At 32.0% G+C, this 14609-nt stretch overlaps 1 protein-coding gene across 1 annotated transcript; it reads left to right on the top strand.

Moving 5' to 3' along the window:
- The first annotated feature begins 221 nt into the window (after window positions 1-221).
- Window positions 222-12879, top strand: LOC145242334 (uncharacterized). The gene is made up of 2 exons (XM_080105345.1): window positions 222-416; window positions 6886-12879. The coding sequence occupies exon 2, from the start codon at window positions 8167-8169 to the stop codon at window positions 8896-8898; it is 732 nt and encodes a 243-aa protein (XP_079961471.1). The 5' UTR covers window positions 222-416; window positions 6886-8166; the 3' UTR covers window positions 8899-12879.
- Window positions 12880-14609: the final 1730 nt, after the last annotated feature.

The following is a 14609-nucleotide window of genomic DNA, read 5'->3' as shown; positions in this document are numbered from 1 at the left end:
GTAAAACAAACCAATCACATAATTTTACCCGGTTGATTGATGAAGTGTTTTAGTAAAATCTGAAATAAAAATGAAAAGTTCTGTTTTCTGTTTATTTGTGGAAAAGTTCTATTTCTAAAATAAAAGAAATTATTCTTATTTAAAACTCTTAACTGATATTATTCATTAGTTTACTTGTGAAAACGTTCTGTTTACGTTCAGTGAGATAGTAGTGTCACCCACTTTATTCCCTTTTACTCGATTTAGGGTTAGAAAGTATTCATACAACTAACCCACAATTCTGCCCTTATAGATTTGACCTGTTTTCAAATGGTTTCTCTTAATTTCTCTTTTTTAATTTTCTGCGAGCCTGCTTTGTGGTCGCCATCAAAATGTTAATGTTGATCCATGAATAATAATTACGTCTAAAACAAAAAGTGAGTATTCCTTGAAATTAGTTTGTTTTTTTTTTGGAGGAAGGGAGGGGGGTTGTAATGTGGAAGAATTGGCGACATGAAGTCAGTAGCAAACTGTCAGATAAAAATTTTAAAAAAATATTTTATTTTTCTATAAAACTTAAGAAATCAATAAATATTTGAAGAAGTAGTATAGTTTCATAATACTAAAAACAATGAAACAATAACATTTCATTTATTATTCTATACAAACAATAATGGTACTCATGCAGAGAGTGATCCGTGCTGGCTGAAATAATAACGTTATTATTTAAAAAGCCATTCTTAACATGGGGAGGGGAGGGTGTTTTGTACCTATTCTGTATTTTAACCTTACAATTGAATAATAAAAAAAACATATCGTAAAACTTTAATTAAACTTGGAAATACGATTTAAAAAATAGCGCGGATCACTCTCTGCATTAGCACCACAATAATTGAGTATAATGAGATTGTTTTAACAGACACTGTTTGGTGCCAACTTCGAGTCGCCTATTCCCTTGCACCATCAAGGGGTGAATAATAATGGCACAACGAATAAATGTTACGAAAGGCAAGATAAGTTACGTGGATGAGTTTTTTTTGTTTTTTTTTTTTAACTTATTTTAATGTGAATTTTACCTAAAAATAAAGCTAGCGTAGTCTGTCGAGTTCGAACTAAAAACAAGATAGTTGTCTTATTAGTGCCATTGTCAATAATTGCACAAAATCGAAAATTAAACAAAATACTGGTAGCGCGTTCGCGTTACATTTTCGCATGACTGGTAACATTTATTGGATGTGTTTTTATCAGTATTTTGTTTTATTTTCGATTTTTTGAGCGGTTATTCAGTCTCAACTAAGACTCTAAGAATTTTTTTTTTGTTTTTTTCGTTCTTACTCAGTAAACTTTACTTTAACTTAATTATTAAGTAAAAAATAAATAAAATACGCTTTAAAATAAGTTAAAACAAAAAAATTATTCAGGTAAGTAGAATAGTAACTTAGCTTTCCTTTGGTAACATTTATTTGTTGCGTATTTATTTTTTCAGTCGCCCCCCCCCCACTTTTTTTTGTCGACTATTCCATAGAATTATTGCATGTTTCCTTCTTTGCCTGAATCCATTTCGTTATGATTCTTCTCCGTTCTGTATTATCTCCTCTGACTGATAAGTAAATTTTATTCTTAGTATTTTAAACTCTTTCATATTCAATTATTAATTTTGATTCCTATTTATTTACTAGCCTAGGTGCCCGGCGTTGCCCCGGGTGTTTAGAGGTGTGTGTTGAAAAAAAAAAAAAAAAAAGTGGTAGTAGGCAGGCAGGCTCGAACCCGTACCGTGAAGGAGGGAAAGAATGTGAAAAAAAAAAAAAAAAAAAAAACACGAACGTCTTTGTCGTTGCGTACGTCACCAAACTAGCAATGGCAAAGGTTTAAATTAAGGCAAGTCAGTCGAAAAGAGGGGATGACTTTTGAAAATATCGGCGAAAAAAGTGGCCCCCTCCTTGTAGAAAAGTGCCCAGTTGAAGGTGACGGAATTAATGTTTTTAGCCAATTTTTCCATATTTGTTGTCTGAAGGGTTGAACTTCAAAATGATACCAATTGCATGAAAATCCGGCATCTTTGCCGAAAGTTTTAGGCAGACATACAAACATGCATACATTCATTCAAACAGACAGGTGAGATTTATATCATAGACTAGCCTGGATGTCCGGTGTTGCCTGGGTGTGTGGAAGTGTGTGTTGAGCTGAAAAGAAAAAAAGTGGTAGAAGGCAGGCAGGCTCAAACACGTACCGCGAAGGAGGGAAAAAACATGAAAAAAAAGAGGATAGTGAATTCAATGAGTTGGTAATTAGCTTTTGCTCGGGTGGAGGATATTGGCACAAGGATGAAATAAAAAAAAAATTTTAAAAGAGAGAGGTGGGATCGAACTAGAAAACATAGGGTAATTAGTCTTCCTTGCTAACCATTAGGCCAAACAGGATAATGAATTCAAGGAGTTGGTATATACTTAAGAATCATAGGAGTCGTTATGCATGCGCGGAAATGAACGTTGCTTTTAAACCTGGCCAGGAGCTAGTTAAGCTTCCCACTTTCTGTTGTGGTATTTATTTGCTTCCCTGCGAAAGCAAATTGGATACAAGGTCGTTTTTAATGTGGGGGAAAACCAGTTCCCCCCAAAAAGGAGGCACTCTGCAGCAGTATCCCCCCCCCCAAAAAAAATAGTAATTGCCTCAGTATGAAAGGTTTCCCCTACATTGACCGAGGACCAAAGGCCAAGAAATGCTTTGCTGCTTTTTCAAACAATTTCACTTTATATGAAAAAGCCAAACAAACACCCTAGATGCTGCCACAGTGGGAATTTTGTTTAACTCGATCAAAAAAAGATAGAGAGGATGTCCGTTTGCGAATGCGAGATATTATGATCTGGGAAGTATGTGAAAACTTTTCGCAGAATCTAACCAACGTGAGAACCCTGATCTGAAAAGCCTTTCATGGACACAAATGCTCACACCCATTTTGCCTTTTATATATTAACTACCGGGGGTTACCCGGTGTTGCCCGGGTGTTTGTAGGTATGTGTGTGGTCGGCTAGGGGTGGGTGGTTTTAATGAAAACCTAAGAATAAGCAAAGTAAAAAAAACAAAAAAACAACCCCTGCCCAAAAAAAACATGTGAAAAATGGCTTAAATAACCCTGCTTCAATATTAAAAATTAAAAAATCGAGGAAAAAAGAAAGACATCTCACATCACAATTCGAACCCAAAACGTTTAGATAATGAGGCCGTGCTCTAAGCAACTGAGCTAAGACGACGTCGCCGAAATTGTGTCGCTTTTTCAAATATTTCAAGTAAATTAGGTTACGACGTCATGAGAGGACGGTTTTTGCTGAGCACCCCCACCCCATCCTGTAGAAAACTACTGATTTCAGGGTGAAGGAATTAACGTTTTTGGCCAATTTTTCGATATTTGTCGGGCGAAGGTTGGAAGTTTAAAATGATACTGATCTGGCGAAAATCCATGAAAACTGCCGATTGGGTCCTCATTGCTCAAACCAAGACCTTAAGGAGACAAACAGCACCGCCATGCGATGGGTTAATTTCTATTGCAATAAGATATGATTATATGGAAATGTCAGATGAGAATATATGTGTTGAGACAATTACGTAAGGTTTTACAATCTTACTACTCAAGTTTACTATTAATTTTTTTCTTTTTTTAGTTTATTGTTTTTTAAAGTTAGAATGGGGCTGGAACTGAGGATTCCTTTTATGTTAAATTTATATACGAAACTCATTCCCCGCTGTTAAAAAAAAGTAATTGTTTGCTAATCTTATTTGAATAAAATTTTTGACAAGTAAGTTTAGGATATGAATCAACAATTATTTGAGATGGCTACTATACAAAAGATTTAATACAAGTGCACTTTAACCTGTTTGCAGTCTTTTTGTTTTTCATTTTCGGAAGAGTTACACTACAGAAAAGAAAAGATAATCACAAATTAATGCTTGTTTCTAACCAAACTTATAAAGTAAGAAAATATCACAATAGAAAACATTAAATAACAAAACATTTATTGAATTTAATTCAAATTGTTTAAAAAAATTAGCAAAAATATTTCAAAATAAATGATTTTTAAAATATACAGGATGGGGCAGAGCAACTTACTTATTTGGAATTAAAATGAAATTTAATAAGCAAGTAGCTCTGCCCCACCCTTTACTAATAAAATGTAGTATTTTATAGTTCTAATTATTTTCAAAATAATTTTTGTAATGCAAAAATAAAATATAGCATTCAGTTTAAAATATTAGGAATTGGAATATATTCTTTGTATAACTTTATTTGGGAAAGGATGGATTTCTTTAACTAAATCAAAATATTAAGTCATTTTGAATTGTCTTTCCATTTGCTAGTATAGCCATTTTGAAAATGATAAGAAAAATATTTCTTGTGAGTTAAAGTAAACTTCTGCCAAAGCTTTTCATTATCGGCAAATAGTTTTGTATTGCATGCTTTACTGTTAAATGTTATAATTATATTTATTTATGTTTTTTTGTTTCCATTAATTATCGGTTTTCTTTGGAGAAAATTTTAAAATAAATTTAAATACCTGGTTTAAAGTTAATCATAAAAAAATTGAAGTTTTATAGAAAACATATTTGGAATGGAACCTTCTAATCATATGGATAAAAATTAGTACTCGTGCAGAACAGGGACTACATTATCATTGGTATATTCCAGGCAGGTTACAGAAACTTAATGTTTTCGTTTTTTAAGTATTATTTTTTTATTTATTTTAACAGACTTCGTAGCCTTGTAGGTGATGTCCTTTTCTCTTCCTTGCAACCTCTATCTCACAGAAGAGATGTTGCGAGTTTGTCTCTGATGTATCGTTATTTTCATGGAAAGTGTTTGACTGAGCTTCAATCTATGGTCCCACCTCGCAAAACCTTCACAAGAAACACGCGTCTAGCTGTAAACACTATCAATAATTCCCCCCACTCTTTATCTGTACCCAAACCTAAACGTAGATTCCATGAACAAAGCTTTTTTATTAGAACTGCATGCCTGTGGAATTGTCTTCCGTTTTCCTGCTTTCTGGCTGACTACAATATGGTTGTCTTCAAGTCTAACGTAAATAAGTTCTTGATGAGCCGTTCCATATAAGTTATCAAATTTAACAAATTTTCGATTACTAATGATTATTATATTGTCCAATTTCTACTGTACACTCTTTAACCCTTATCCTTGAGTGGCCTCTTGGCCTTGATAATGTGTTGATACCTATAAAAAAAAAAAAGAAAAAGTCCAATGTGAACAAGTTCTAACTGAATCGTCCCCCTAAGTAATCCAAGTTACAAAATTCCCACTGTTTACTATGCTAAAATCACAATGACTAATGTATACCTATTAACCCTTATCCTCGAGTGGCCTCTGGGCCTTGATAAGTGGTGATACCCATGTAAAAAAAAAAAAAAAACAGCAACTCAGCATTCACCGTCAATTTTACGACTTTTATAGGTTTTTAGATATACTGAAAATGAGTATCACATTTAAATTTGGGGCAGACAAGTAGTTTTCTAGATATTAAAATCTTTATTATCCTTAGGTTTTCACTGCCGGTTATGTTTTTTTCCCCAATGGAACAAGTACTAATGAGTATGCGACTTATGAAACACCTCCTCCTTCCCATGTTAAGAATGGTGACCATCACTGACATTTATTACTACATTGTTTTATCATCTTAGAAAGAACTCAAATTAGAAAATTTGGGATTACATAAACTTCTTTCAAATTTATTTTATGAACTTTGTGACATTAACAGATTGCCAGTTTTTGACGAGTAAGTATAGTATAGAATGAGTCAACAATTATTTTACATGGCTACTACACAAAAGATTTAATACAAATGCACTTTAACCTGCTTGCAGTCTTTTTGTTTTTCATTTTCGGAAGAGTTACACTACAGAAAAGAAAAGATAATCACAAATTAATGCTTGTTTCTAACCAAACTTTTTCTGGTAATTTATAACTTCAATAAAGTAAGAAAGTATCACAATAGAAAACATTAAATAACAAAACATTTATTGAATTTAATTCAAATTGTTAAAAAAAATTAGCAACAATATTTCAAAATAAATGATTTTTAAAATATACAGGATGGGGCAGAGCAACTTACTTATTTGGAATTAAAATGAAATTTAAAAAGCAAGTAGCTCTGTCCCACCCTTTACGAATAAAATGTATTTTATATTTCTAATTTTCAAAATAATTTTTATAATGTATAAATAACATTCAGTTTAAAATATTAGGAATTGGAATGTATTCTTTGTATAACTTTATTTTGGAGAAGATAGATTTCTGTAACTAAATAAAAATCTTAAGATTTGTAAATCATTTTATTTAATATTTTCTGTTGTGATACATTGTTACTTTATCAAAGTTGTTATAAAAAACTTTAAAACCAGCTTCTTCATCTGATATCAAGTAAGAATTTGTGAAAATGTATACTTCCCCATGCATTACCTGATTATGTAAATACAGTTGTGAGTGTTCTACATAACAATCCATATTAAGGCATTTCAGACTTTTATGAGTTTTTTAACACAAATTATTTATGTCTGTGGAGATACATGGTGGCTTGGGAGAATAATTCTACTTTTGGGGATAAAATCATGAATATTCTATTTCTTAGTTTCTAGCCAAGCTATTTGAAGCTTTCTTTTTTTATTTTTATTTAAATCAGTTTCTAACGATTGCTGAATAACATGATCAAATATTTATTTTAAAATTATAATATTTAATTTTATTTAATATTATATTTACTAATTATAAATCTTCACAAATCTTGTACCCAGCAGCCTTTCATTAAAAAAATGGTAAAATTGTATTTTATTAGGAATAATTCGTGTTTTTTTTTGTACATTTGGATTTATATATCAATTGTTGCATTCATTCATTCACAGGGATACAATGGAGACGAATGGACACAAACGAAATACACTTGCTGTTTTCATAATTACTCGGTAGTTGAGAAAAATGCTTTTCCTCGTCAGGTTCATGGCTGATTATTAAGAAATTTGATTTGGAGATCCACACTGTTTTACCTACTAAACGTTTGAGAAGTAAAAAAATCATTACATGAATACTCAGATCCTTAAGGAAGTCTTTTAGATAAACACTTGGACATCAAGTGTAAGGAAATCAGGTGAAAAAGTTTATTTGTTCACTGAGTGACAACTAAATTCAATTGAAAATGTTGAGCTCATCATTTACTCATTTAACGAGAGAATTTGAACCCAAAATTTGCACGAACTTCAGCAGCATACTTATTTAAAACAATCCAAGTAAAAGAAAGTTGGACAAATGACAACGAGTCAAAATCAAAGGACCCATAGATATGATTACACAGATATATTAGCAGACTGCCCACCTTGCCCGGTCATAAAATATACATCAATATTATATTTTAATTCATACAGAAATTGAGACATGTGCATGTGAGTATTATATATTTTTTTCTAAACAGTTCACTTCTCGTAAGTAAAAAAAAAAAATACTTGAGCTGAGATCAAAACAAAAACCTAAAGACTGTGAGTTAAGTATGATAACCATTAGGCTAATTTGACACTACTCTTTAAAAAGGGTTTTCAAATCTACTTATTCTTAACATAAGGAATCTATCATGTAAACGATTCATGCATGCACATTCATGAAACGGTTGACAAACAAATAAATCCGGTGACCCCCATGTACCAATTTTTCAATTTTCACCCTTAAGTTTCCCTTTTTTCAGATGAAAACCGATTAAAAACGTTTAAAAATAACTGAATACACTATGTATGAAATTTCAAGTCTGTAGATCAAAAATTATTTGAGTATATAGGTTGAGAAGTGTCCTCACACCCATACTTTTATACAAAGACAGAAATATAGATATAAATAGAGACTGAATAAAAAAGTTGTCAGTTTGAGGGAAGTAAATGAAAAAAGATTTTAAAAAGATTGTATTTGCTTACAATAACAATGCAGATAGATACGATACTTAATACCCTATATATCAAATTTCAAGTTTGTAGATAAAATTTCATTGAGTATATAGGTTGAGAAGCGTCCTTGAGCACACACACATTCTCACTTTTATAGATATATATAGAAATATAGATATAAATATAGGCAGAATAGAAAAGTCATTTTAGGTGGAAGTAAAATAAATAAGATTCAAAAAGATTTTATTAACAATAACAATGCAAATAGACACGATACTTAAGCCTTATGCTTGTGGGTTGTGTGGTTTATCATTTTCGTATCCATCAAAACTAAATGCCCACATGCAAACACACACTGGAGAAAGACCTTATCCGTGTAAAGTGTGCAACTCGGTGTTCTCCCAAAAGTCGGCTTTGAACTTACACATGCGAACACACACTGGTGAAACTCCGTACACGTGTCAAGTGTGCGGCCTGTCATTTTCACAGAAACATTCTTCGATACGGCACATGAGGACACACACCGGCGAACGACCTTACAATTGTGACGTGTGCGATGCATCGTTTTCGTATTTGTCAAACCTGAAGCGACATGCGCAGACGCACACCGGAGAGAAACCATTTTCCTGCGATATCTGTGGATCAGCATTCTCTGAAAGCGCAAAGTTAAAAATGCATTTACGGATGCACACGGGTGAGAAACCTTACACCTGTGAAATGTGCGGAAAAGCATTTTCACGAAAACCAGATTTAAAAATCCACACACGACGACACATGGGTGAAAAGCCATTTACGTGTGAAGTGTGTAGCAAAGCATTTACACAGAAACGCACACTGAAAATACACATGCGTATGCACACGGGTGAAAAACCTTACGCTTGTAATCAGTGTGGCTCAGCATTTTCCACCAAACCCAATTTGAAAAAACACATATCGATAAACAATTGCAATTCAAAGGATAAAATACCACTTGAAGATCTCCAGGAATAGCTGAAGTAGCAGAAGAATGTCTGGCACCCAATAGTATAATACAATAAATGGATTATTCACATTATGGTACAGGTGCGTATTGTGAACCAGATGTACCTCAGCATTTGCTTGGCTTTGGCTGGAACATGATATCAACAGTCGGATTATGCCAACGAATAGGTTGGGTTTAGTTGCTGTTTGACATAACATGCCGATCAGCCAATCACAACGCAGTGTGCTGAATTACCATGATTTCATAATAAAACAAAAATTTTCTTTGAACCTTTTTAAAAACATTTCCTTAAAATTATTTGACCCCCTCCTCAAATAATTTTTGCTGCTTCTAACCTTTTCTTGACAGTTATTTAGAAAAAAAATTGAATAATAAAACACCAAATTACAGTAGGTCTTTTTTTGTTTCTACATTTAACATTTAGTAATTTTGCTATTTTCTTCATGATTTGCTATGATTTTATTGGTGATGCTTGGCATAATCTGTCTGTTGATGTCATGTTTCAGCCAAAGCTGAGCGAACGCTGAGATACGTTTGGTTCACAATATGCGCCAGTACCCACATTATATTCAATAGAATATTTCAGATTGCATTTAAAATTGCAGAAGTTTCAATGTAATGCGAACAGATATCTTGATACTCGACTCTTCACATTATTATTATATACAATCCCAACTAGTTGCAAGTGTTAATATGCCTTGTTTGGAATGGAAAAAAAAAAATCCCTCAAAATCAAAGAGTTTTTTGGTTTTGTTTTTACTTAGGAATCACCAGTTATCAAGGTACGAAGGACACTCGAGGATAAGGGTTAATAAATGTAAGGTAATAGTGTAATAATCGTTTTTGACATATTCTAAAACAGTTGTCATGTTACCCATGTTTTTGTTCTCTAGAATATTTGGAAGCAGGGGGGTGATATTCTTCTAAGAAGATTTTTAACACAACATTTTGCTTTTTTCGACCATAATTCAGTTTTTATTGTTAGCAAATACAATTTTTTGGAATATTTTTTTCACTTGTACATCTCCAATAGAGAATTTGAATATTTACTGAAAGTAGCCATCGAGAGTTTTGGATTTCTCTACACATTTCTGATCAAATATTTCAATTTCAATAGGCACTTATCAACACACATTTAATGGTGGAGAGAAGTTGAATGCTTAACCAGACACTATCCTCAGATGTCTAAGGTCTCTTTCTACAGGGATTTGTTAGAACAATCTGGCATGAGAATTAATTTTCCTACAAGTAAACCCTTACTAAATATTCAAAATCATATAGGATTCATAGGCGAAATAATATCTCAGAATGATTAACCAACACTGAATTTTTCAAGAAATGTATGTCTTCTCCTAGTGGTGTTACGATACAAAGCTGGATACTCCACCAGACTAGATGAATTCCTGTCCTGGAATCAAAAGACCACCAGAAAGATATAATGTAACATATTTAAATGGTCAATAAGAGGAAGGAAATTTTTTCTTAACTTCTCTACTAACTCAATGTTTGAAAGGTAAAGAACTTTAATGGAATATTTGAATATATATATGTATTTCGTATAAAGATCAAGTGTTTGCCCCTAGGAAAAGGCCCCTTTTTTGATTACTTAAATTGAAGTAAAATAAAAAAAATAGAGTTGACTAATAAACATCACTATACAGTGTCAGGATATTCTGATGTAAACATACGTTCATTAAAAGTATTTTTACTTAAAAGTAAACCCTGACCAAATATTCAAAATAATATAGTATTTGAAGTCTAAATAAGGTTCCTCTGACACAATTATACTCTGACTTATACAAGGAATAATGCCTGTTCTGTAAGTGATGTTATCTCAAGTAATGGTACAAAGCTGGATACTCCACCAGACCAGATGAATTCTTGTCCTGGAATCCAGTAAGACCAAAATACCACAAGAAAAATATAACACCATTAACTGGTTAATTAGTGAGATAAAAATTAATGTTCTTCACATCTTTATCAACTCAATATTTTATATCTAAAGGAGAATATTCACTTGAATATCTATGCATTTCATAGAAATTAAGGGGCCACTTGATTTTTAGGACTGCAAGTACAGTTCAATATAACAAGTGAAAAGAAAATAAACTTTCGATTGTCTTAAATCCCTCTCTACATGAAAAGAGCAGCATTAGCATGGGAAGGCAACCCCTTGATTTTATTAGGAATAACTCGTGTAGAATACAGAAAAAGAAAAATCATTTTATAAAATATGTTTATACATATCAAATGAAGACATACACAAAAAATCATTATTCTTGTAAAGTGTGTGGATTAGTATTTTAGCTGAATAATAATTGGAGAATACACATTTCAGTTAAAAAAAAGCAAAAAAATATTAGACACTATCCTCAAGTGTTTTTGGTTTCTCTGTTCAAAAGTTTATCAAGATAACCAGACATAATAATATATCTCCAACAACAAAAAAAACATACAAGGAAAATTGATAGAGAGTTTCAATACTTACTAAAATAAGTTCTCGATGGTATTTGATTTCTCTATACAATCCCTGGTTTAGTTAAACATGCGAATCCACACTGGAAATAAAAAAGTCACCTTATGTCTGGAAGCAAGATTCTTTTTGGAAGATGGCCATTTAACAGCCCATCACAACAAAGTATGTAGACCTATCCACTGAAAGATCTGTAAGAAGTCACATCTTGAAAGATCAAACATCTGGGACCATAAAACTTTATCCATAACAAACAAATGGAAAAAAAATGACAAAATCATACAGGCAGGCAGATATAACTATAATAACTAGTTTTAAAGTACACATGCTAACCCAAACGATACATACAAATGGCAAGGCTCTATAATTAAAAGTGAAAATGGTGACACTCATGTTGAATATGTGAATCACTTAATACACAAATCAACATAATGTTGTCTGCAAGTACATCCACTTATAACCCCCTTACAAAAAAAAAATATACATTCATACATTCAAGGTCAAAGAAAGTCTTAGAAACATCTACAAGAGAAAATTGCTGTATATGCCATGTATACACTTTATTATTTTTATGAAATTCCCACAGCCACTCGCTTGTAAAAGAAACAATAAAACTTGGCACTGTGATATAAAACAAATCTGAGAGAGTGGCATATTTGACTTAGGTGAATATTACTAATAAAGATGGCTTGTGCACTATGGAAAAGGTGAAACTTACAAAGTATCAAGTCCTCATATGACCTAAAGAGAAACGTAAAAAATATTTACCATTATCTTGCTTATAACAGTGGCACAATGATAAAAAAGCCCCTTCTGAAAGAGCTCTTAAACTTGCCACACTTAAAAACTTTTATTCAATCTGTTTTTGGGGAGAAAGGTAAATTTTAAAAAATGCTAGTAAAACGTGACTAATACAGCAACCCTTATCTTTAACTCAAACTGGCAGTTTGTTGACAAAAAAACGAATGCAACTAGGATGAAAAAGATCAATTCAATGTTGATAACACTGTCTTCTTTTCAAAAGTCTGTTATCAACATTGAATTGAGCATATAATTTAGAAGAATCTGTTGTAATTTAATAACAAAATATATATTCATGTATCTCTTTGTCTCTCCGTTTTCCTTTTTTCTCTTTCTAAATCATATTTTTTGACATGTGAAGAATTGTAATTCAATTAAAGCCGAGACGCCATCTAAAAGAAAATTGGATTTTGGATGGCATTCATGACAGATCAGTCTCCTGCTCAGCTCAACATCCGAGTTCTAAAAAAAAGATGCTATTTCTTAAATGTTTAAATAAACTTCTATTTTTATAATAAAAAAAAAATGTATCTGTTGTTTATTTTATACAAGCATTCAATTACAGCACAGCAGTCCTGTCAGTAATAACAACGACAGAGAACTGAGATAAGACCCACTAGCAGGTGTAGTCGACATTATATCAACCTCTTGATTTAAAGGGAAGTACCTTTATTTTTATTGCCTATAGACTATCTTTTATTCCCCCGAAAAGCCGGTTGCCATGCCAGAATGTAACAAACGTTACAGAAACATCCTCATGACATAGACACATTAAAGTAACTCATCAAATGATTAATAGCTTCACATCATAAGCAGCAAAGGTCTCGTGAAGTAGAATTGAAAATAAATATTTGGAAATTATTTCCAGAGAACAAAATTCAAAATAAAATCAAAATAATATTACTTAACAGAATCTTCATAAAAACATTCTAGATAGTAAATGATTGTCTGGGATTTAGAAGATTGTACCGTTTTTATGCTTATAAAAGAGAATTAAATAAGAATAATATAAAATGACTTTCAAAGGATATTGAAAGTTTAAAAGCCTATTTTACCAATAGTCGCACCTTTTAGAATTCGTCAACTAGTTCATATAAAATTCTAAACTTGGTATGACATTAATATGTATGTACGGTACAATCCCGTTGACACATTGGTTCTCGTCAGATCACCGAAGTTAAGCAACATTGAGCCTGGCCAGTGCCAGATGGATGACCATTTGGGAAGGCTAAGCGTTGTATGTACCTTCTGGGAAGGTTGGGCATGGGGCCAGCACCCTCACCCCGAAAAAAACCCTCCTTGCTACAAAAGCACCTACAAACTTGTGATGGCCTATGCCCCTCCAGGGTCTCAAGGCTATGGAATTAATATGTCTAAATGAAGACAGGTATTTATAGAATAATCGGAAAAAATTATGAAATGAACTTATTAAAATAAATGGAAAATTTACAGATTGAGTGTACCACTACTCCTTACGTCACCAAAGTTGATCATTCCAGATTTCTGATTGGTAACTTGGTACCTGCTCATAAAAAAAGTTGCTGCTCTAATGAAGACTGTAGATGTTGAAGAGTCGAGGTCCATCAAATTACTACTCTCCCTACATCGTAAAAGATTAAAAGGGCAATCATACAGCAGGGGAGCAAAAATCACTTTCAAGCAAGAAAAATAAATAACAATTTGATGCTTGTTTTTTTTTTTTTTTATATCAAAATAATTATTCTGAGTTAAATGTACAATGTAACTAAAATAAATTGGAATTTGAAGATTTAGTTTTATACATTTTTACACATATTTGTTCATGTTGGGTTGAAATCAATTTCAATGGTAGACTGTGTTTCTTTCAGGTCGATGCTGGCACTAAGTTTAAATTACTGTCACAGAATAAATGTCACACAGATGAATTGCTAAAAATTAAATAAAATTGTCATTATTTTTTCTTTGATGTTTAGTAAGAATGAATGGAATGTGTTGAGACTGCCGTGAAAAGTGATAAGGATTTATACTTCAATCTTGCTGCAAATGTATTTATTATCGCCTCAATGCTTGCACCAAGATTTTCTAACTGTAGGTACTGTTGAACAATGAATACCACATGCTTATTGACATACTTCACTAATTATTATTATTATTATTATTATCATTATTATTATTATTATTATTATTATTATTATTATCTATATATTAATACGATGGCATTGTGTTCTTTTGTGTGTCACGCAGGTCATTTAATTATGTTCTTCTATTTCTTGTCGTAAATAATTTTACCAAGAATTCTTCGTAAGTTTTGGTCTTGATTTCAACTATAGCTGATGGCACTGTAATCATCTATTATTTTTTATAAATAATTTTATCAAGAATTCTTCATAAGTTTTGGTTTCGATTATAACTGAAGGAACTCAAGTTATATATATAATATATATATATATATATATATATATATTC

Source organism: Euprymna scolopes, chromosome 21 (assembly GCF_053919585.1).
Source record: "Euprymna scolopes isolate OS-2025 chromosome 21, ASM5391958v1, whole genome shotgun sequence".
NCBI classification, from domain to species: Eukaryota; Metazoa; Mollusca; class Cephalopoda; order Sepiida; family Sepiolidae; genus Euprymna; species Euprymna scolopes.
Note: the sequence above shows the minus strand (reverse complement) of the source record. Positions and strands in the feature narration are given on the sequence as shown.